This window comes from Corapipo altera, unplaced genomic scaffold (genome assembly GCF_003945725.1).
Source record: "Corapipo altera isolate COAL_440 unplaced genomic scaffold, ASM394572v1 113, whole genome shotgun sequence".
In the NCBI taxonomy this organism is placed as follows: Eukaryota; Metazoa; Chordata; class Aves; order Passeriformes; family Pipridae; genus Corapipo; species Corapipo altera.
In genome coordinates this window covers 3058632-3081646 of record NW_020884895.1, presented here as the reverse complement: position 1 = coordinate 3081646, position 23015 = coordinate 3058632, and the positions used below count along the sequence as shown (strand labels likewise).

The following is a 23015-nucleotide window of genomic DNA, read 5'->3' as shown; positions in this document are numbered from 1 at the left end:
CTGATGAGGCTTCGGGCTTAGGCTTCTCAGTGAGCTTGGTGAGGACACCCTGTCCAGGAGTAGAAAATGAGTCAGCGGCCATCTGGGCTTGGTATGTGCTCCAGCCCCAGGGATGGCAGTCCCTGGAGGCAGCCACCCTGTGTGACCTCAGAAGCCACTCAAGTCTGAAAAGCAAAACACATTTCCCATCGGGGACAGTGCTGGAGCACTCACAGGAACCAGCAGTCCCAGTCACGCAGGGACTGCCTGAGCATGAACACCCAGGAGATCACTTTCTCCCTGAGAAAGGCTTGTCAGTCTACAGAGTAATACTTCTCCTGCCCTTTCTGTGTTCCTTATTCACACAGAACTTTTTGTACCGCTACTACATGGGTAACACCTCCTTCCTTGGGGTCCTTGCCCTTCAAACTGTACCTTTGTCCAGGGTTTACCCTCAGCTTTGTGCTCCTGTTTGGCTCTGCACTGAGCCATGTGAAACGGGATTGCAGCCTGTGAACAAATTCTTTTTCCCAGTTCAGTGGTGCACAAGCAGAGCTGCCTCCTGTTTTCCCAGCTAACCCATTTCCAGCTCTGATATGTGTGGATTCCTGTAGCAAGAGAAGCTGGGAACAGCCCTTCCCAAACAGGTATGTAAGGGTAGCCCAGAGAGGCTTCATTAATATCTGCTAGGAAGGAATCCATGGGCTGAGCCAGAGAGAAAAATGTGTGGGGCTGGGTAACCGCAGCCTTGGGACTGCCCACTGGAGATGGGCAGAGAAACGCCATACTGCAAAGCAGTACAGGGACAGGACCTGCTCTCACCTGTATCATGACAAGGGAACCAACCCATGGTGCCATGGGTTCAGGGCTTCCAGGGGCAAGGAGGGAAACCCCTATTTCTAAACAGTCAGGGTAAATACCCAGAAAGTTGGCTGGCCACTCTCTGACCCAGGGCCTCATTTTCAGCTCCCTAGCTGGCTCCAGCCTATCCCTCCCTCCCTCCCACCCCGGGGCCTTACGGCACTGACAAAGAGCAGGCACCAGCAGGAATTGTTGATCTGTTTCTGCTCCCTTGTTGAGAGGGGGCTGCCCCTTTCCTGTACAAGGGCAGAGTAAGTCCTCATCCCTCATCTTGTCCAGAGGAGGTAAAGGGCTCTTGCAGCATTCCTTTCCAGAGCAGCCACAGCCCTGCCTGGAGAGGATGCTGGAGGAGGAGGAGTTCTCCATTCCTCTGCCTTCTCCCTGCTGCCGGCAGCAGATGCATCATTTCAGGAAGGAGGCAGCTCTGCTTCCCATCTCCTGGCCTGCCAGAAGCGAGGGAGAGCTTTGATCAAGGCACAGCTATCTGTGCTCTGATCGTTGCCTTTCCTGCAAAGGCCCTGTTCAGAGGAGAGGGCATGTTTCCTTTAACCCTCCTCCCCCTGCGAGCCTGGAGCTCCACAGGAAAAAGCACATTTATTAGCACTTTCAGCCCAAAGGGCTTTGCATTTTCAGGCATGGCTGGGAATTGAGTGATGTTCAGTAACTGTGCCTTTTCAAGGACCTATTCAGTTGTTCATGCACCCAGAGTTTGTTGGGGCAGCCTTCAAATCTAGTTAATAAAGAGAGAGACGGGAAACTTTCTCAGGGGAATGCAGTGGCCCCCTTCCATCACATCAAAGCCGCTGAGAGATCACGTTATCTTGACAGATGTTGTACACTACAGATCGGGTTACTGAACTTATGTTTTCCATGGACTCATTCCAACACTTCTTTTAATTTGTCAGGGGTATATTTCAAAGTGCAGTATGCACATGGTTGCAGAAAAGTTGAAGGAAGTTGCTGATTAATGACCTTTTTCCTGGTAGTGTAGATGTGCTTGTTCCAGCTGTAGTAGATACCAAAGAAAAGGTAATATACTGCAAGCTAGAAAAAATAATGTCTCTTGGATTAGAGGTTCTTTTTTTCTGTTCCTTTCAAGTCAAAGCAATGAATAATGCTATAACACAATGTGCTCAGCCATGTGAGAAGGGTCTGTACAGAAGAAACACTGAGGAATTCATCACAGTGATCCCACCACTTTTCTGTCACATCAGTGGGAGTAGGATGCTTTGTCTCTGGAAGCTTCTCAGACTCCACTTGTCTGCAGCCACTTTCCTTCAAGTGTTGGCTCAGGTGCCCTAAACAGATGTTATATCTACTTCTTTTCACCTTTTTGAAATCAAACAGAGTCTGAAGCACTGGTGACAACACCAAATCACAAGGTTTGATACATGCCACCTTGTAGTTATCAAAATTGCTTCTTGCTTGATGCAGTCACCTGAGAGGAAATTAAATTACCTCCCCTCCTAGGAGGGGAATACACTCCCCTCCTCGGCACTCAGACACCTCCTGACCCAGCCAGGCTTAATGCATGCTGTCAGAGCCAGGCTGGATTGCCTCTCGTGCTGTCTGTCCCCATCAGAGGGCCACTACTTCCAAAGAGGGAGTCCAGGCATGGCTGCAGTGCCAATACTGTGTAGGGGAATAAACACTCTTAGCAGGATCATTATACTCAGCTTTGATCCTTGGCCCTTAGAGATAACCCAACAGCTCTGATCCTTGCAGTGTGGAATCACAAACAACCTCTTGGGTAGGGGAATGCCTAAAGCCCTGGCTTGGACTTTGAAGGGGTGTGTCTGCAATGACATGACATGCAAAACAGGGCAAAGGTAAGCCCAAAGACACCATGACTGCAGTAACTCAACTTGGTGCTGATGTAAGGAGAGAGTCTAGAACATGCAGCTCTAAGTGCACAGACAGGGCTCAGCTCTTCCCCCCACAGCTGGATGGTGAAGGGATCATCCCTGCAGAGTTATCACCCAGACCTACTCTTACCTGCAGGTGACGCAGGTGTTCAGCCAGAAACTTGATCTAAGTTGTATCTCTGCCTGCAATCACAGGACATCAGTGTGAGATCTGATTAATATGATAAAAGCATGCAGTAAAATATGTTTTAAACTATCTCCATGCATCACTGCAACGTGCTGAGGAAACAGAAAAGCGACAAACCAGCACTGAGAGCTGGACTTAATTCATACCAGACTGTGGCCACATTAAGTGAACTGCAAAGAGCAGGCCCTGGCTTTTTTAAAGACAGAGGAGGCAGCAGTAGGATTCACAAAGGCCGTGCAATGCTGGAGCTCATTTTTCTGATCCAAATGAGGAGCTGCTGTATTTTCAAGTCAGGAGCAGCTGATGATTGATGCTACATGTGCCTCACTGACAAGGAGCTGGGTCTGAGCAGCATATTTTCCATTAGTTCAAACTCGTTCAATATTTTGTATTTAAGAGGAAGCCAGATGCTGCTTACTTATGAGGAGGATCTTTTGCCCAGCAGCAGTTCGAGACTTTGCTCTGCTTTTCCTACAGCAACGGTCCTTTCCCTCTGTCACACAGATTCCAGCAGTCATGCATTTTTTAGGAGGAGGAACTGAGCCACGAGTTGGAGATGTGATACAGTTGTGGTCACAGAACAAGCTGGTTACCACCTCAAGAATTTGGCAGTGCCTCCCTGCTCCCATCCTATAAGCACGTGTTGGAGGATCTGGTCCTGATGCTTCAAGTCTACATTCCCCAGCTCCCGTGTGTTGCACTCCCAGTCCAGGGGAGAGGGCAGGGCGGGTGTGGAGGTTGGGCTCTTTTCTTGTTATTAGTGTTAGGCTGGGTTTGTTGCTCTAAGCATTGTGGGGCTGTTCTTTCAGTTAACCAGGCTGCATATGCTGGAGCTGCTTGCCACTCCTTGAGCACCAGTCTCATCCCTGCAGCTACAGCTGGGAGGGTTCCTGTCCTCCCACGTCATGATGGAGAGCAGCACGCAGCAGCCAGAGTGCTTTGTTTCCAGTTGTCTGGACTAAGCCATGGTTAAATATGGGGCTTTTCCTATTAGTGGCTCAGAAACAGCTCGAGTACTGTCCCTGTCTGCAGTGCATGGGACAGGCACGTGACATGGCTCTGTGTGGCAAAGCAAACCTACACCAGACATATGCCTTCCTTTTCAGGGGTTTCTGTAGCCTTACAGAGAGCCTCAAGGTTTCAGACTGATCAGTATTTCCTTTTGGGGTACATTGTTACTAGAGGCTTTACCTTGGCTAACCCAGGGTATTGCCTAGGCTTTGTCCCAGACTTTTTGGTGTCCCACAACAGCAGTCCCCACGGTCCCACTGATTGAAGCAATGAGAGATGTCTGAGTGAGTGCCATGGCCACCCAGACTGAGACCCACGGTGGCTCTAGTTCATCACTTGGGGGCCAAGAGCCCCCTGGGACACATGTGCTCACCCACCACTCACTGTGCCAGTCCTACACAAGCCCTGGGGGGGCTGGGGTTAGCAATGTGTGGAGAGGAGTGGGGGGGTCCCCAGGGACACGGACACCAGGGTGCTGGGTGGCATTGCAGCGTGGCTGCTGGTGCTCTGGCAGCGCTTCCCAAGGAAGAAAAAGCAATTAGCTCATCAAAATGAGATGCACACAGGGGGTTTGTCTCAGGAGCCCCCAGGAAACCATTTCCTGGGAGGAGAAAGCAATAGACAACTGCTTCTGCTGCTTTCTCCCGCAGTGACAAAGCAGAGCAAGTCTCCCAAGCCCTGATAATTACTCACTGCTGCCTGGAGTTCCCATTCCTATGCTGTCTGAACACAGAGCTGCCTGTGTTCCCTGCAACCCCAAGGAGGACTCTCCAAAAAACAGCTTCTTTCCCCTATCACCCCTGTGTGCAGCCAGGCCAGCCCCTGGGACCTGACCACCCCAGGACCCAGGAGAGCCCCAGATCCAGCTGCATAAGCAAGGACAGAGCTGTATTTGACTTGCAGCTTCCCCTTTTTCCCAGTTTTCAGCCACAGAGTAACAGTCCCAGAGGCCCAACACTCTACGACCTTGGCTGTCCTCATTTACTTCTAAAACTGGCGAGCTCCAAAATTGGCATCCCAGCCGGCCTTTTCTCCACCACGTGGGATTCCAGGCACCGCCAGGGGCTCCCAGCATTTTTAATTATTTTTCTCCTTTTTTTGAAGCCCTTTTTTGTTCATACTGCTTGAGGTGTTTCCAATGGGACAGAACGGTCCTCTCCCCACAGGCTGCTTGCTGTGTGCTTGCTGAGGCTGGCTCATCCTTCCCATGCACCTCAGAGGGACACCTGGGAGTATGGGGGCAAATACAGGCTGGCTATATTTCCGCTATGGGAAAGCCCTAGGAGCTTGAGAACACATGGGGACACAGAGACCTTGACTCCAGTGGTAGTGGCAGTCCCCACAGCATTGTCTTCCTTACAGACCTGCTGTCAGGCACCATCCCGTGTTCCCAGGAGTGGGGCAGATGCAGATGTGAGATACGTAATGACCAGCTGGGCTATCATCAACAAGCATCTCCACAGAGGATGAGAGCAGGTGGTCAGAGAGCTACTGGCACCCACAAACTGTGTCTTGGGGGAGGAGAGAGCACTAGCAGTAGAGGAAGGTGTTGGATGTCACTGCTATGCAGCATCACAAGACCTTGGATGGATGCTGGTAAGGTCAATTCAGAACAAATGTAGGAAATGGGAAGTGTTTGGGGGAACAGGAAGGAAGACACAATCTACTTGTAAGCTCATCATCTGTTGGAAGATGAAAGAGGTGGTGCCTGTCCACGCCTGTTGTTCACCTCATGAACCAGGTGCTGCTCAGAGGAGCTGCAGCATTGTGGGGGCAGATGGGGAGAGCAGCAGGAGGCAGCACTTTGCACTCTTGCACGGGGCTGTCATGGCTGCATCCCTACATTGTTTTTCCAGAGTACATCCTGATGGTGCTTATCAAGTGTGCCCTGCACAGCCATATAAGCAGACAGCTGTAAGAAAACATCATTCCAGTACAGGCTAGCTGAGTGACCTTGCTGCTGTGCCTGGCTCTGCTGTTTCCACACAGCTGGAAGTAGTGACACTTTCACCTCAGTGGACCCACAGCTTTGTTTTCGCAGAGGCAGACAGGCAGTGGACAGAGTGTGCCTTGCCCTGGCAGCAGGCTGTGACCGTGTCCCTGAGAGCCGATGGGAAGGTCGTGCTGCGTCATGCCCTGGCCACCACCTCCAGGTTTTGTGAGGTCTGAACCAGCTCCTCCACCACAGCCTACGTCCAGCATAGCTCTGGCCATGGCTGCTTGGCCAAACCAAAACTGGTTCCAGAAAAGCAGACTGAACTGAATGCACCTCTCTGACATGGCTGTTTTACTTTCCTTATACCCGGGCTTGGGGACAATCCTGAACTGCTTTTGGAGAGGGGTTAGAGGAGTTTCTCCCTGCATACTTAACACTACAGACTAACCAAAGTCACTGCTGCACATCTGCAGCATGAACACAGCTGAAAGGATGTAACTCCCAAAGTCAGAGTTGCGAAGCTAGGATGAATCCCAGCCCGTTAATGCTCATTCAGACACATCTCCAGCGTTTTGTTTGTCCTTTCCACTAAGTTCATCAAACAACCAGCAATACTGTACAGCACAGCCGGGCTGGAGTCTGCTGTGCCAGTGAGAGCAGGCAGGCTCCAGCGTGACCCGTGCTGCTGATTTCCATCAATTACTCGTTAACTGTGGGTGTGGTGCAAGGTGTGGGAACCACACAACTTGCTAGAATGGGTAGGTCTGCACAGGCTTCTGCTCTCTGGGCAGTGCTTTGCCCTTGGGTTGATCTTGTCCTCCGAATCATCAGGTTTATAGAAGAAAGATTGAACAATCAGTCTAGAAATGAACTGCCTTAAACTAGTTTTCTGCACTGGATTACACTTTAAATGTTGCAACAGCTTTGAAAGCTTCTTGCTTTTCCCTATAAGAAAAAAACATATTTTAATAAGTTGCTGCTAATCGTGTTGAGAGGGTGTTATTTGTATCCCACTCTCCTAAAACCGAGAGAAGGTAGCATATGAAATAAGATACTTTTTCAGTGCTTTCTCCTCCTGACCTGAATGATGAATTACAAACCAAATTTAATATGTGTGACAGAGCACAGCATTGCACCTTTTACTTCTGCACTCTGACAAGCATAAATGCTGCAGAAATAGGGCAGGATGATCAAAACCTGAAAAAAAAAAAACACTGAAAGGCATTTGTTGCAAAAGCATGCCTATTTGTAGAAGCTGTTGAGAACAAGAGTAAAACACCGTTAGCTTGGCTAGGAAGGTTCATCCTCCCACATGAACTGACGGGAAGACGATGGGTGGTACTGCTGTAGACTGGAGTGGTACCTCTGCCTGGATCAGCCCAGGAGCCTCATCCTCTGAAACACAACTACAGTGTGAACGCCTCCACTTGCTAACAGCTCTGCACAAACATCAAGGAAGTACAGTTCGCTTCCAGGAAAGCCAAATGCACAGGTGTACTAAGATATTAATGAACTCTTTCCACTAAAACAGGTCAGGAGGAAAGGGAAAGTCTCCTCATTTCTCTATGTCCAAACATGTGGTATTCCTCTTCTGTATTTTTCTGGGGGAAGGGTGGGGAAATCATGGCTCCTTGCTGTGCTGTGTGAGCTGGCCTCCGCTCTCACCGGTTTCTGATCAGCAACACAGATTGTTCAGCACTGAAGCAACATAAAGCACATGGACTTGAATGTCTGCATGAGTCATTTTCAGAGCTGCAAGCACAATGAGACTGCAGTAATGAAAACGTGAGAGCTCAGAAAGTGTCCATACTGTTAGGTGAGGGATTCCTGGGGTGTTACTTAGGTCTCGAGCATCCCACAAGGTCCTGTGCCTCACATGCCCTGAAAATCAGAGCAGACACATAGAAAACGCTGAGCTCCAGGAAATGGTTGGCTCATGGCACTAGGTCTTTCATTCTCTAACCCTGCTAACCTCTTTCTGTGCAGCTATGACTGGAATAGGAAGGTGGTTTTGGTACCAGGTCCATATGGGGACGTTATTAGCCCTATGCCATGGGTTTCCATGGAGCCAGGTAGACGGTGGTGTGTGCATAATGTTGTGCACAAGCATCTATGGTCTAGTAGAACAGGGAGATGCCTGGCACAGCATGGACAGTTTTGTCTGTCCAGGCAGCTCAGAGGGCAGTGTTCCTGAGCCTCTCCAGCCCCTGTGCACAGCAGCAGGATATTTAGGAAGACTCGGATGCCAGCAGCACTAAATGTGTGCAGGGAGTATTTGTGCCTCTGCTTGTTCCTCAATTGCAAGTCATGACCAAATCCATTAGATACCATAACTTCTCTTAAATTAGGGGTAACTGTGCCCAATTCTTGCTGTAACAAGTAACAGCTTATTATGCAACATTGCTGCTGATTATTAACGTCATTGTTTGCAGGAAATTGGACTGTGGTTTTCATGTGACAAACCCAGACCATGGATGTCCTGAAATTGTTTGTTTGCTAATGAGATTTAAGAGAGGAATGATTGAGCAAGTCACAGCACTCTGACAGCCCTACTTCAAGTACCACATTGACTTCTGTCTTCCTCTCTGTCTCTTCAATGGGATGTTAACTCTGGAGCCTAAGGATGATGGATTAAGAATGACTGCACTCAGTGATCTTCTTGTTGATAGTTTTACCACAAATATTTTTCATTTCCTCTTAAGCTGTGAAGTTGGATATAAGATACAAAGAAAAATGAATAGCAACGTCTCTTTACTGTTCTGTTGTTGTCAATCTGTACCTACCTGACGCTTGTTTCAATCTGCCAAGCTGCCCACATGGTTTGGTGGCTCACATGGCCCAGCTGAGGCTAAATTATTGCTTTCCAGAAGAATGACTTGCAGTAGCTGCACTGCAACGGGAAATCTTTTGGTCTGCTCTGAGAACTCAAAGGCTGTGTGTGGGAGGGACACCTGGACATGATGATCAATAAAAGATTGGGCCCTGCACAGGGATAGAGAATCATGAACAAGCTGATGAATGCAATCTCTCCAGACCTCTCTATTTCTGGACTTGTTACGGTTTGCAGTGCTACAGGCGAAATTTGGTCATGGGACTTTTACTTAAGCTGTCCAATTAATTTCTGAGTTCTGCACTTCATGGTTGAGAGCTCTGATTAGCGAGAGAGTAAAAAAGCACTAGCAAGCATAACAACTGTCAGCATGCTCATCAGGAGGGACACACTCAGGAAACTCACGCTGAAAATGCAAGCCTCAGCATCTGTGACCAAGCATCTCAGCGGGGAAGGGTAAGGAGACGTCCTCTGTGTATGAGGTACATAGGAAAGGGGATTTGGGAGAGGGAGAAGAACTGCTCTCCACAGTAGTGTCCAGATTTGTGCCAAAGGAAGATGCCTCCTCAAGGATCATCCACACTGACCAAAGCATGTTGTGTTCCCCACCCAGCTCACAGACCCCATAGGTCTGAAAGGAGGCACTGGGCAGGTGGCAATTTGGCATGACAGCTCTCCACTCCTGTTAGCCCAAGGTATCTCTTGGTATTCTACATAATTCCATGGACATTATTCCAATCACATTGTGCTGCTTCTTTGGGGGACACCTTTTCCTTCAGGGCAAAGAGAAAAGCTGTTTTATCCCAGTGCCTCATGGCAATATTTTCCCAGTAGTAAAACACTGACTGCACCACCCCATTAATCCCTCACCCAACCTCTGCAGCCAGAGTCTTCTGGGCTCACCAGGCGTTTGGGTCCCATCAGCACACAAGAAGCTCTCTGCTTCACAGTCATGTGTACAACAGGGTTTTGTGTGTCTGAGATGCTGCTCTTAATTGCAGTTAGGAGAACGTGAATGCTGAGCACTGAGTGTGGCCATGCTCCCCAAACCTGGGACATCTCCTGAAGGTTGTCTCTCTGTTTCCATCCAAGGCTCAGCTCAGTTAAGTCACCTGGGCAGCACATGCACCATTTCCCCAAAAGGCAGAAGCACGTCCTCAGATCCTATGCAGAAAGATGTAGTAGGAGAGATAGATAAGCAAAGACCAACACTCCCACAGACTGAGCCTTGGTTTTCCTGGTCAGTCCAGAGATGTTCCATTTTCACCTCTAATGGCTCAAGTCAGCTTGTTTCAAACATTGCTTTTAATTTGTTGCTGATGTTTGTTTTGGGTTGGGGGGGAGCACCTCTAAGAAAACTAATTGTCAGGTGTCGCTTCCTTACCCACATGGTCTGCAGGCCTTGGCTTTAAAACTGCCACTGTCTCTTTGGTCTGGCTCTGCTTTTCTTGTGCAGTCAGGGCTGATTACGGCAAATCCCAGATCTTGAATCAGGGCAAGTTTTAATACTGTACAGGCCTTGTTTATGTAACAGCTGCCATCCCTCAGGGGTGAATCCGGGACTCACAGTACTAAAAGCATTAGCTGCTGCCACTGGAGCTAAAGATGTAACTCTGGCTGGTAGCACCAGAACATTTATAGCCTTTAGAACAAATGCTGGAGGAGACTCGTGACACACTAAAAAGTGGGTTATGCCTGCATAAGCATTTTCATCCCACCATCATACCAAGGGAGTACGTACACTCATAGGACCACAGGTGTGAAAACACTGCTGATGCTTCTGCGTGCCCATTGCCCAGAGCTAGTCTGAGTGGAGTGTACACATTGTTACTTAACAGCAGCTTTCTACTAGCACTCATGTCCTCGCTTTTACTCTCAGATCTACTCCAGCACTTGGAGAAATAGAGGACAGAACAAGCGTAGGCAGGGCCCTGCCTCCCTTGGCTTAAACAACACTCTCTGCTCATCTTTCTGAACACATTTTGTAATGACTTTGGCATAATGGAGGTTCATGTTCTTCCTCTCCAGGCACATGATGCAGAGCCTTTGGGCTTCAACATGCCATCAGTGCACAGACAGCCACTTCCAAAAAGCAGCTCTTGTTGCTTCCACAGCCCAGGGGCCAGACAAGCTCCCGTTCAGAACATTTTCAGGTCAACCCTAAAATGAAATACAAGTGATTCACCTTGAAGCTTTAACACAGTTTAATTTTCCCTATTATTCATACTTTGTCCTTTCTGTTTACGCTGTTTAACTGCATGGCTCAGTAATTGCACATCTACTCACTCCTACACTCCAGTGTGTTTGATGGAGATAAAGGTCAGTTTAACGACTGTTCAGAGACTTTAAATTGTCTCCTGGGTTCTGTCTTAAAATCCACCTTTTTCTGGGACATAGCATTTATAAAGCATGAAGTGCACCTTGCAGCTCCTTCCCCAATAAAATGTCAGTCAAACCAATCTGAAATTGCATTATTGTGAGTCCCAGGGAACAGACTGCAGGAAAATGCAGCAGCTACTTGTGTACCCAGCTGCCATACCACAGCAAGGTGTCTGCCTGTCTGTCTGTCAGTCCTCCTGTCTCAAAATGTTAGAGTACCTGCAACAGAGCTGATTCTAATTTTTTTTCCAGAAATGGAGTTGGAGGTCTGTGGATGCATGACCATATGTGTCAGGGAGCTCTGCAGGGATTCTCTGGTACCTTATGGGTGTCCTTGAACTGTTTGCATGGTGACACCTTTTACTTGTACTGTTGGCTTGTGGGCTTGGAGGGAATATTCTGGTCCAGTTTTATTTTCAGATTCCCATCTCTCATCTTTACCTGAGTTTATTTCAGCATTTCTATCAAATTGACTCTCACAAACATTCCTGACAGGAGAGCAAGGACTGCGGTGCAAACAGGCACTCGTTATATAAACCACTTAAATGAGACATCAGCCAAATCTGGCTGGTGGAAGGAAGATGTCAGCTGAGGACAGGGTATTTAAACGCAGCAGGGTTGAAGCTACAGCTCAGGGTTTGTTAAGGATATTTACAGCCCTTTGTGAGAGGAAATGCAGCTGTGTCCATCTCCTCCTTCACTGACTCCCCTGAGGCGGAGGCTGGACACCCTGTATCACGCTGTTTGGGGAACTAGGGTTGCTGGCCCTCAGCCATCACCACACAGCCGCAGCTTCCACCCCTTTCAGCGGGCAAAGCTTGGCTGGGAAAGCCTTGAGACAAGTTCACTGTCCCTTTAGCTGGCCCGACTGGGAGCTGGAGGGGAACAGTAGGGGCTTGGCAAGGGGATCAAGTCCCGCTCCGAGCCTGGCTCGTTGGGAAGCAGCAGCCGTGCGGCAGCGGGGGCCGGGGCACAGCCTGCGTACAGGAGCGGCACTGCGGGCGCAGCTGAGCCGAGGTTAAGCCCCAGATAAGCGCAGGTCCGCACTTTCCCCCGCCGAGGGGCTGCGATAACTGGCAGCGAGCGACCGGCTGGTGCAACCCACGGACCGGCGGGGAGGGGCGGCCCCCGCTCGTGCTGTGCCCGCCGGCACCGCCGCCGCTCCGCCCCGCAAACCGGGCAGCGCCCTGCGGAGCCATGGGGGGGCACCGGGACCCTCCTCGCCCTCCCCGTAGCACGGCGCCTGCCCCTCGGCTCTGCGTGCGTCCGAACAGAGCGGACCCTGCCCCTCCCCAACGGCGGAAGGCGCCGTCCTTCCCGCACTGCCCGGTACCGCCCGGTACGCCACGGAGCTGCGCTGTGCTGCGCTGCACTGCACTGCACTGCGCTGCGCTGCCGCCCTGTCGAGCGGCGGGGTGAGATGCGGTGCCCGGCGCGGTGCCCGCGGTGCCCCGGCGGGCGGCGAACGTTCCAGACCCCCCACGCTGCGGCAGGAGCGGCGGGACCGGGCTGGGCGGGGCGCGGCGGGACGGGGGCGCGGCCGAACGGAGCCGGCCCGCGCGGCGCCTGCTGGGAAGCGTAGTTCTCTGCCCACTGCCGGCGGGCGGCCGGTGCCGAGGCGCGGACTACACCTCCCGTGGGGCGCCAGGAAGGAGCGGCCGCCGCAGCGCCCCCCTCCGCAGGCGCAGTGGGCACGCCGGAACCGCTATAAGCGGCGTTGTTTGGGTTCGCGGCCGCGGAGCGGAGAAGCTGCGGTGGGGCCGTCGGCGGGCGGAGGTGAGCGGGGCCGGCACCGGGGCGGGCGGGGAGGGAGCGGTCCTTTGTGTGGCGAGCAGGCGGATTTGTCGTCCCCTCTCCTGTCAGGAGCCCGGCTGAGCAGCCCACTTGCCTCGCCCCCGGTGACGGGGCTGCGCGGTGCCCCCTCACGCCGCTGCCCGTCCCGCCCCGGCTGCGGGCGGGGGGCACCTGTGCCTGGGCGGGGCGGGGGGGCTCTTGTGTTTACGCTGGTGCGGCGGAGGCACGGGGAGGTGGGGGAACAGGGGAAGGGGTGTCCGGCCGCGGGGGCTGTCCCGCATCCCCGGGAGGGGCGCAGAGCCCGCGGGTGCCGCGTCCTCGGCCGGCCGTGACGCGCCCGGCCCCGCCGTGCCGGGGGCTGCGCTGCGGCGGCGGAGCTGCTGGTGCAGTGTGACCCGGGTAGCGCAACCAGGCGTCTCCCGTCGCCTTGGTTTAAGGCAGGTGGCGGAATGCAATAGAGCGGAGCTATAAAACAGAGTCTCGCAGTGGGTTTTTGTGATTTTGTTTTCGGGGCTCTGAATCTCCTCCTGGCCTTAGCTGCAGTTTGATTGACTGAGTGGAAACCTGCAGCGCTGAAGGTGTGACTCGTCCCTGTGCGTGTCCGTGCTTAATGGTAGCTCAAGCCTATGGAGTAAGTGAGCAATGCTATAGAGAAGGGAGGTATTTTCAATAGGGCGTAATGACTAATTTTTTCAAGTGATATCTCTAGAGAGGTCGGTCTTGCAAAACTTTGTACTGATAAGTTGTTGGGTATATGCAGCTTCAGAAACTAGCAAAAGATTTTGGGGATTTTATCTTCCAAGTCAAGTTTCTCAGGGTTTCAGCTAAATGCTGTAGCTATTACTTTAATCTGTCAGATTGCATAATTGTATTTCAGAGATCTAAGAGAGGAAGTATGACAGCACTCTAGTGCATTGAGGATCATGGTACTATTTGGTTACCTCAGGGTATGTTTAAACTAGTTCATGAGAAGGTAGTCTTGTGTGGACTCCAAAGTCATGTTATTACATTCCTCTTGTGATATAACTCTTTTACAATTGCTTTCTGATTTTTACTTTGAAAATAAACCTTAAAAATAGTTGACTGAAAGGAACTGGTGTGTTGGGCAGAGTGTGTAATGAAGTGGAATTTAATTATTTTTCAGATATTTGAGGTGAAAGTACACGTGTAAACCCTGGCGTTTACAGAAGATGAAAGACATCGACATAGGAAAAGAGTACATTATACCCAGTCCTGGGTATAGGAGTGTGAGGGAGAGAGCTGACTCAGTGCAGCATGAAGAGCAAGAAGAGTCAAATTTTCAGCATTCTAAACATAAGGTCAGTTTACTTTTTCATTGTTTGTTTTTCAGTCTTTGTGCTTACTAAATTACATGCAGCGGCCTCTTTGCTGTGCCAGCTGTATATGGATTCGCTGCGTTGAAGGTCAATAATGAATATTGCCTTTTGTGTGGAAGAGGTCATTCCAAGGGGTACCTTAGCTATTTTAGTAACAGATCTGAGGACTTATTAAGCATTTCTCACTTTTAAATGTGGCTTTTCAGTAACACTTGAACAAAACATAATTTTTTTCTAGTGTTTAGATATTGATGTGAATCAAGGAAACTTTATAAGCCTTTGTATTTTAGAATCATTGCAACCAAGCAAGAGTAGTGAAGAACTCGGCACAAATCATGCACCACTCAGTGTTGGCAGCTGAAAAAACTCTTAATCATGCCATGGTTTTCTCAGGGATTAATTTTCTAAAGCAGATGTCTAGCTTGTTCTAGCAGCATGACTTTTACTTTTTCCCTCAGATGGAAATAATTGGTATTGAACGCTTTCTTGTACATCTATGTATTTAACATGGTGAGGTACTGTCATAATACTGGTTTATTTTGAGAGCTGACTTTTGAAATAATGACCAGCTTAGGGCTAGCCTGTCATTGTTCTGAGCTTCTAATTTTTAGAACTTGTTTTCACTGTAAAGAGTGCATATAACAAGTGCAATAGGGCAAAAAAAAAAGCTCAGATAAATGGAAACACCCACGCCGGTGACAGATATGGTCTGAAACTAAAAACCTGTGCCAGTTAAAGAAGGTTAAAGATATTAACTGCTCTGAATGCTAGCACTGAAGTATTTTCCTGCATATCCTGTTCTTAACCTCTTCTGAAACACTCTCAGGACTGATACATATATGTGTATACATAGATACATACACACACACACACAGATAGATATTGAGATACATACACTGTAGATTTTTCTGAAGACAAATAATACTGCTTATGTCTGATTTTTTTGCAATGACAAGATCCTTGCAGATGTGTTGCTGGTCATTCCATATGGATTGCTTGTGAAAACATGGGTGTGAGAGGGCTGGAAATAGGGGAACTCGCTGTATTTGTGTGGAAGAATTGTGAAGACTTTTAAAACAGCTTAAGCTTTGCTAGATTATGCAAGATGCTGAGATACTATGTACTTCAGCTCAGGCTTACCTTGTTTCACTGGGGCTTGAGGGGTTTTTCTGAGTGTTTGTGGCTTGGCAGTGCAGCACTGCTGTTCTCTGTGATTGGAGTGCTCAGCTCTGCAGCAGTTTGAGTGCAGCTCACAGGCCCTGCAGCTCTGGTGTCCCCACAGGCTCTATGACTCAGCAGACTGCTGCTGACGGTGTTCTGAGGAAGGTGGTGTCTGATTGTATTAGAGCAGGCACTGATGCAGAACCAAGAGCCCTCTGGAGTCTCGGTGCAGCTTTTTAACAGCATTTATTATGTCGATGTCACGGGCTTTGCATCCACCCTACCCTGTCCAGTAGCAAATCTGCTCTGCCAAATTACTGGTGACAACAGTGATGCCATTGGTGGGCAGCTCTGTTTCCTGACCAGTGGCAGTGGAGTTCAGCAGTAATCATGGCATGTTATCTCTCCCTGTTGGTCTGTATCTTCTAATCAGGGTTTAACTTTTGGAGGAAAACATCCTTATCTTTCCTCTAAACCTTTTAATTTAATGAAATCACAAAACTAGCATATTTATGTTTTTTCTGAAGACTGAAAGTAAGCCAAGTCTGTATGTCTGTACTGCTTGGCTGAAAATCTTTGAGGCAGCTTCAGGTCAGCTTAACTCTGTTGCTGTGGTCTTGTTTACCCTTCTACCTCTACCATTTGATTTGCTGCCTATGACTACAGGGTAGTAGACCCAGATAATTGGATTGAAAAGCAGGGATTCTGTAAAATTTGTGCATACTGATGCAAGAAAATGGCTTACCCATGTTCCTTCCTTGGGCTTTATCTGGTTTGGTCTGTTTGAGTAGAGGAATGAACTTAACTCACCTTGCTTATCTGGTTCTGATAGGTTGCTCACTTTACTTGCTGGTTATCTTGTTCAGTATGACAGGGTTGCATTAATTTCTAGCTCAGGCATTGGTACCCTTTTTTTTTTTTTCTGGCCTTGCAGCTTGAATATCTAGTCCATAAACACCAACAGCTCTGAATTTGTTTCTGTATATCAATGAGATTATATTGCAGAATACTGAGGTTAAGTTATAGCAGGTGTATTAGATGTTCATGTTTGTGGATTGACTTTCTTCCTTTCTACTTGAAACAAGCTCTGGATTCAGCAGAATACTTGACTTGTCATCATTGGGATGCTTCATATTTTTGATAACAGGCAAAGACTTCCCTTTCATAAGGCTGAGCTTGGTCTATTTGGTTAAGCACTTCCCCTCTGCCTGTAACAAAAGGGTGGAAGCCGTTAAGAAAATGGTATTTCAAGGGGAAGAGAAGGGACTCTGTCCTTTGTATCTTTTGTGGAAGCCGGATTGTGTTAGATGCCTTACTTGACACAGCTGGTGACAGAGGGCTGATGTCATGAGAAGGGGTAGGAGCACAGCAGTTCAGACGGAGGGGTTAAGCTGTAGTGGAACTCTGTCACTTGGACAACAGAGTCCAGTGTGCCACCAATAGAGATGTGACTCTCAAATTTCTTGCAGAAAACTTGTCTCAGGATTTGAACTAGTTTGACCAGAAAATGACAAAGCTGTGAGCATGATCTATATTGCCAGGAACAAACTGCATGCAGATTAAGGGTGTTACTTCAGCACTAACTTCAGATCTTTGTGGAATGCAGGTTTGGAACTGTTTTGCAGCAGACTTACACTGCATGAGGTAGACTTCTTCCTAACATGTTGCACAGGTACCTCATAGAGTGAGGTAGAATCCTGTCCTCTGAGGGCAGTAGGCAAGGACCACTGGTTAATGGCCAGTGGTTATGACCATTCCTGGCAGGGCTATGGTGCATATGACTGATCAATAACATGACTCATTGTTTGGTGTGTTGTTTTTTTTTTTGTTACCTATATTGCTGCATTTTTCTGTATCCTTCTTAACTTGAAACAGACAAGTCCAGTTGTTTTTCTGATCAAGATCTTTATAGGTGAAAGACCTGTTTTACTACTGAGCTAAGGTCTCAGAGCCTTTTTGTTTGACTCTTCTTTGCATTGCATGAAGGTTTTATTCAACTTTACATTTTCTGTCCTGAAATCTCCATACTGGTGCTTGTTTCCTGCTGAAAGGATGCTGTAATGTGTGTTCATGACAATAACGAAAAAGAACTTGCAATTTGTTGCTTGGAAGCTTAAATGCTGCTTGGTCACAGCTTGAAAGATCACTTCTTTGAAAGACAGGAGCTTTTCAAATAGGCTTCCTGGAATCATAATTGAAATTATTCTGCAATATAAGTAGGTCTAATCCAACATTTCCTGGTGGTTAATGGGAATGTTGCTATAGAAATATGGACATCTGAAATAGGCACTCTGGGAGTGAAATTCAAGAAAAAAAATTTATTCAGCTTGCGAATACATATATTCACCTCATGAATAAGTGTCTGCAGTGTGTTCTTGTAACAAGTGTTTTTTAAGCCTTTGGAGACCTTAATGTAGCTTACAAAATAGGGTCTTAACTATATGTTCCCAGTGCATAGTTCCATACTAATTGGGCTTATTGTATGTGGGGGCATGGCTGGATGATGGTAACTTGTAGGTGCCCTTGCTGCCTAGTAGCACTATGGTCAGTAGTCTTCATCTGTATGAAACTGTTATGTGACTAGTGAATAATAATTAAAAGATGTTTTGAAATATTGATTTATACTTGATATATATTGATTTCCATTCTCAGAATGTGCGTGTGCCCTTCAGTTTGTACCCGAAGTAATTGTACGTAGTTTTTCTTAAGGAAGCAGTGTGTCCTGAGCAGGGCAGACCCCGTTGTGCCCATGAAATGCACTATAAAATGACAAATGAGGAAGACAAATAACTTGTTCTCCAAGTGGTTTTGGAATAGGCACTTTTCAAATGTAGATTTTGTGTTTATTTGGTGGGACATCAGTTAAGTGAGGATTTTGCCTCCTACCCCATTACGTTCATGATGGAGGAGGATGTAGAAGCAGTTTGTACTTGTGATACACAATACTTATGAGAACTCAATTCTTGGAATTTGAGTCCCTAAGTTAAAGATGCTAGGGTACTAATTTACAGATTGTACTCTAAGCTGTAATTGGTTCTGACTGGATGTACTGCTCAGGATTAGGTTCTTGCTGCGGAAGCATAATGACTGCATCTGTGGTAAACCTCAAGTGCAAATTGCTGCATTTCAAGGCACTGGACAGTGTGGAACTGCAGAGATTGCTTCAAATGGGAAGGGAAAATGAGTTGTTAAATTTAGCTATCAGAAGCCCTACTAATACTCTTGTCCTCACCTTGATCTCTTGTTTTTCAGGTTTGTCTCTGACATCTTTTGCCAAAGACAGCAGGGAATCTGATCAGAACTTGTCGGAGTTGATGTAAATCCTTCAAGCATTGATAGCTTTGAAGTGATTTATCACTGTCTGAGTGCTTAATAGTAGGATCAATTCTGCCTCAACCTCTCTGAAGCATCTGAAGTGTCTGAATCAACTGTGCTGAACAACAGGTTCAAAAATAGCAATGTGAATGTAGCCTTGGTGCTGCCTTTGTACTCCATGCTCAGAGCAGCCCTAGAAAGCTTAACTATAAGCTTTTATTTGTAGTTGAAGCTTCTAGATGTCTGCATTTTCCCAGAAGATTGCATATTTTCATAACCAAGGAAACACAACATTTTTTTTTTACTTTTTCAAGTCTAATGAAAGCAAAACTTTAAAATCTGTTTTGTCAGCAGTTTTGTTATCTTTGAAAACTTTGAACACAATTAGACTGTGCAGAAGCAAACACTCATGGTACTTTATAAAGACACATTAATTCCATGATATCCTCAAAGAACTGAATGTTTTGATTACAATTGCATTCTGAAAAAGTTGTTTTACCATTGAACTTCAACTAATAAAGCACCCACTGACAGACTGATCATAGAGAATCAAGTGATTCTGTCAAGAATCATTTGACAGAAGATCCTGGACTTGTTTGCTGAATGTTTTAGGGTGACTCTTTAACTACACTGGAGAAGGGATATCTGTACTTTGTCTTCCATGTCTGTCTGTATGTATCACTATCTGAGAAAAGCATATCCACAGCCAGTTGTGTATCAAAAGTTTACCTGAAACTTGGAGTAGGATTTATGGTTTCAGAGAAGCCTTCCACTTAATATTAGGAACAAAAAGGTAAAATCCTTGACTGGGCAGTAACATTCTCTAGAGGAACACTGATGTTCTGGATAATTCACAGCTTCCATTCAAACTTGACTGCCTGCCTTAGTGCACTAGACATCTTCTGCCTAAGTCTTAGCCATATGATAAAACCTCAGATCTGACCACTTGCTGATATTGTCTTTGACTACTGTTGGTTGCTGTTCCTTTGTTCAAAGCAGATTTCTAAATTGAGCTACTCATGACCAAAAGTGTGTAAGGAAATCTTGCAGTATCTTTTCCATTGCAGTGGAAAGTGCTGGAAACATTCTGCCCTTTGGCTGTTTTAGAAACACAATGTACACTTATAAGAGCTGCCAGAAGTATTAAATGCATCTATCCCAAAGTACTGGAAAATTTGACTTGAAATGAGTCAAAACTCACTTATCTGCAGGGAGTTCTGATGCCTTGAGACAGTGAGATAGTTATTAGTTTTTGAACACTCATATCCTGGTGATGAGGAATAATCAGTTGTGGTCTGAACCGCATACTGCAAACTGGCTTTTCCACAAACAAAACCTGTGTTTCAGTTGGTTTTGAGGACTAAAGTTAAAGAATTTCAAAGTCAGTGTGTTTAGAGCCTTGAAGTGTTTAGTTTGAGTTTACTAACTTCTTTGCCACTTGAGTGAGGTGCCCCTTGCTTTTGGAAGCACATGTTGGTATGGGAAGGTGAGTTAAATAAAAGATTGTTATTAGGCTTGATAAAGGCTGTGGCATCAAGGCCACTACTGTCATTCACTGGTGATTCCACTCAATAGAAGTTTAAGTTCAAAGCCTCCCTCGATACTCCCTGTGTTACACAAAATTCACCTGTGTAGCTTTTATTGTGCCAGGCTTAGGCACAACCTGAGTAAAGGATGTTACTGAAGAACATCCTCAGCATATGTCAGCATGTCTGAATGTACTTCAGGATAGCAGAACTCACCTGAGCAAGGCAGGAGCCAGATTCTCAGTCTGTGCTCTGCTAGTTTAATCTGCTTAGTGAGGAATTGTTTTCCCATTGTTGTGGTCAGAGACATGTAGGATGGTGAGTCTGTAGGGAGACTTATAGTTAAAGCTGGTTATTCCCAATTCCCCAGGAGTCTGCTGTTACTGTGCATAAACGATGTAGCTCCAGTGCTGGATGATCAGTGCACAACCTTAGTTTTGCATGAATCCTATATTCCTTCAATTACAAGATTGTGAATACTAATTGTATGCAAAACAAAAGACAGGGATTCATGGATACCAGAAGCCTAAGCAGGTGCACAGCTGCTAATCAGATGCATTCACAGTAGCTACAGTTGTAAAATCCTGACATGAACACTTCGTGCCAAACTCTGTATTTCTTGGATTGCAGGAATAAGTGGATTTGCTAGGAAAGAGTTGAGAACATCTCACTTCAGTGCTGATGCTGGCCAGAGTTCAAGGGCAAGGTAAAATAAGAAATATTCCTGTAAGAAGCTGATATACCTGTCCTTATCAAAGACTTTATGTGCCTTAAGTAAAAGTGCTCAATATATGTGACTAAAATATATCACAGACATAGATACTCTGATCTTGTTTGGCTACAGAACCTTGATATCATTGCCAAGCACTACTCAGACTTCTGCTCTAATCTGAGGATGCATAAACTCAGGCTACCTTTGAAGCCATGGCTCAAATGTTAATACACCTTCTGCTGATCCTGGCTGAGAAAAGCAATGGCAGAGACATCTTGTGTAATGAAGTCACATGTAGCTGTGTTAGAGTGAATAACTGGACTTCAAGCTGTTGAATCTCTGACATGTTGTGGCAAATCAGAGCATGCTTCTGAACAGTTCTTTTCACTTAAGAGAAATATGGCACAGCTGTACTTATTCCTGCATTTGAATATATGTTTGGTGCTGTGAAGTGCTGTTCTTCCCTGCAGCAGTAGCTGAGAAGGCAGCAGAGACATGAGGTTTCATTTATACTCCCCTTGTCGGGAGGTGGAAGAAAATGGAGGCTCTAACTTTTTGTCCTGTTTCATTTCAGCAGTTCTGGAAGCTGTAACCATAATTTCTAGGCATCTAAAACTATTTTGTGATCTCGCCTTGGTGCTGTGTGAATTCAGCTGTGCTATCTGTACTTTGCAATCAATATATGCAGATGACTAAAGGATCAATACCTCCTTCCTTACACCCACTGTCTCTGATCTAGCCCAGTGCCTGCTCCTCGCTGCCTCAGTGACAGGGAGACAGCTGGTATGGGTGGATGATACACCAAACTAGTCTTAAATGGGCTCATGTTTTAATCAGGCAGGGTATTATAAAGTATCCTAGCTACAGAGAAGGCTGGGAGCCTAATGCTGCAAATCCCCTTGTTAATATTTTTGTAGATAATGTACTGCATCAAATCCAGTGAAAGGAGAAAAGAATTGCCTTAGTGGGCTATGAAGTTCATAATGCACTTGCTGCTTAACCAAGCAGCAGTAGATTTGGCAATGTTTGGATCTGCAAACCTGCTTAATTTTCAGGCACTCCTAGGTTTGGAGACTTGCAGTCTGGACAATAGTGCTTTAGGGGTTGCCTGTGCTTCCTGGAAAAGCAGTGTATAAAGCCCCTAACTATTTTCAAGTGGGGTTATGCTTGGACTCAGAGGAATTTCTGGGAAGAAGAATGTAATTACAACTTCAGATTATCTCTTCCTAGGCCCTTGTATTATTTTAGTTACTCTTAAGCTAACTAGGACAGTTGATCCTATTCTTCCCCAGCCCGTGCAAACTAATAACTAATCTTGTTTTGCAAAGCCAATCCTTTATTGTAGTCCCAAATATTTTAAAATTGCTGTTCATCCTGGAGTTGTAATATGGAGAGTGCTTTAGGCACTGAGCAGAACAGGTGATCATATAATGCTCCTTCTCGTCAACATCACATGCCCACTTAGTCCTGAGCTCTGCTGTGCTGGTCTGTTGGTTTTCTGTTTGCCTCTCCCTGCTGGGAACTTGAAAAAAGGGGTGAGGAGGCTTGCTGTGGTCTGGATGCTAAATGCAAGAGGTTGGAGTTCTCGTTCTGCAGCGTTGTCAACTCAGGGTTCTTTACTACTTAAATAAAACAATGTTAACTTTATGTAGTAGTAAGTCAACCACAGTAGCTTTTGCGTTCTGTATCAGCTGCAAGGATTGATAAAAAGCATTTATAGATCTGTTCTAGTTTTTTGTCAGGTAGGAGTAGGGCCAAAAGAGATGAAGCTTCTTCCCTGTCATGATCTGAGTCCTGGAAGATGTTCTGCCTTATGGAAGAAGGCACAGTAGTTGTTTGGTGGGTGGGGTTTGGGTTGTATGTTGACACATCAAATTCTTCCTTTGAAAGATGAGTAAGGAATGGAAAAATCTGTTAAGCATTGCTTCCAGTCTTGTCTGGTTTTGCTGTTATCATATAATGTTACAGTTGTCAAACCAATAAATTGCTACCTTCCCTTAAAAAGGGGAGTGCCTGGGTGAAAGGCTAGAATCTCACAGGGTGGATTTTTCCTTCCCATATACATCACAGCTGCCCCCTTTCCCTCCACCTGTTCCCCATATTCAGAGATAAATGCCCATGT

At 46.8% G+C, this 23015-nt stretch overlaps 1 protein-coding gene across 5 annotated transcripts in view; it reads left to right on the top strand.

Annotated features, from left to right (window-relative positions):
- The first annotated feature begins 12713 nt into the window (after positions 1-12713).
- The window catches only part of ABCC5 (ATP binding cassette subfamily C member 5), a 67677-nt gene continuing 57375 nt past the window's right edge, over positions 12714-23015 (top strand). For 4 of the 5 annotated variants that reach the window (XR_003528324.1, XM_027647180.1, XM_027647179.1 and 1 more), the window contains exons 1-2: positions 12714-12824; positions 13987-14161. Coding sequence is in view for 4 of the 5 variants with exons in the window: in XM_027647180.1 (XP_027502981.1) it covers positions 14033-14161 (129 nt within the window). In the remaining variant the exon portion in view is untranslated. Of the gene's footprint in view, positions 12825-13986; positions 14162-23015 lie in introns of those variants that run through there. The other variant, XM_027647181.1, reaches the window with a different exon arrangement.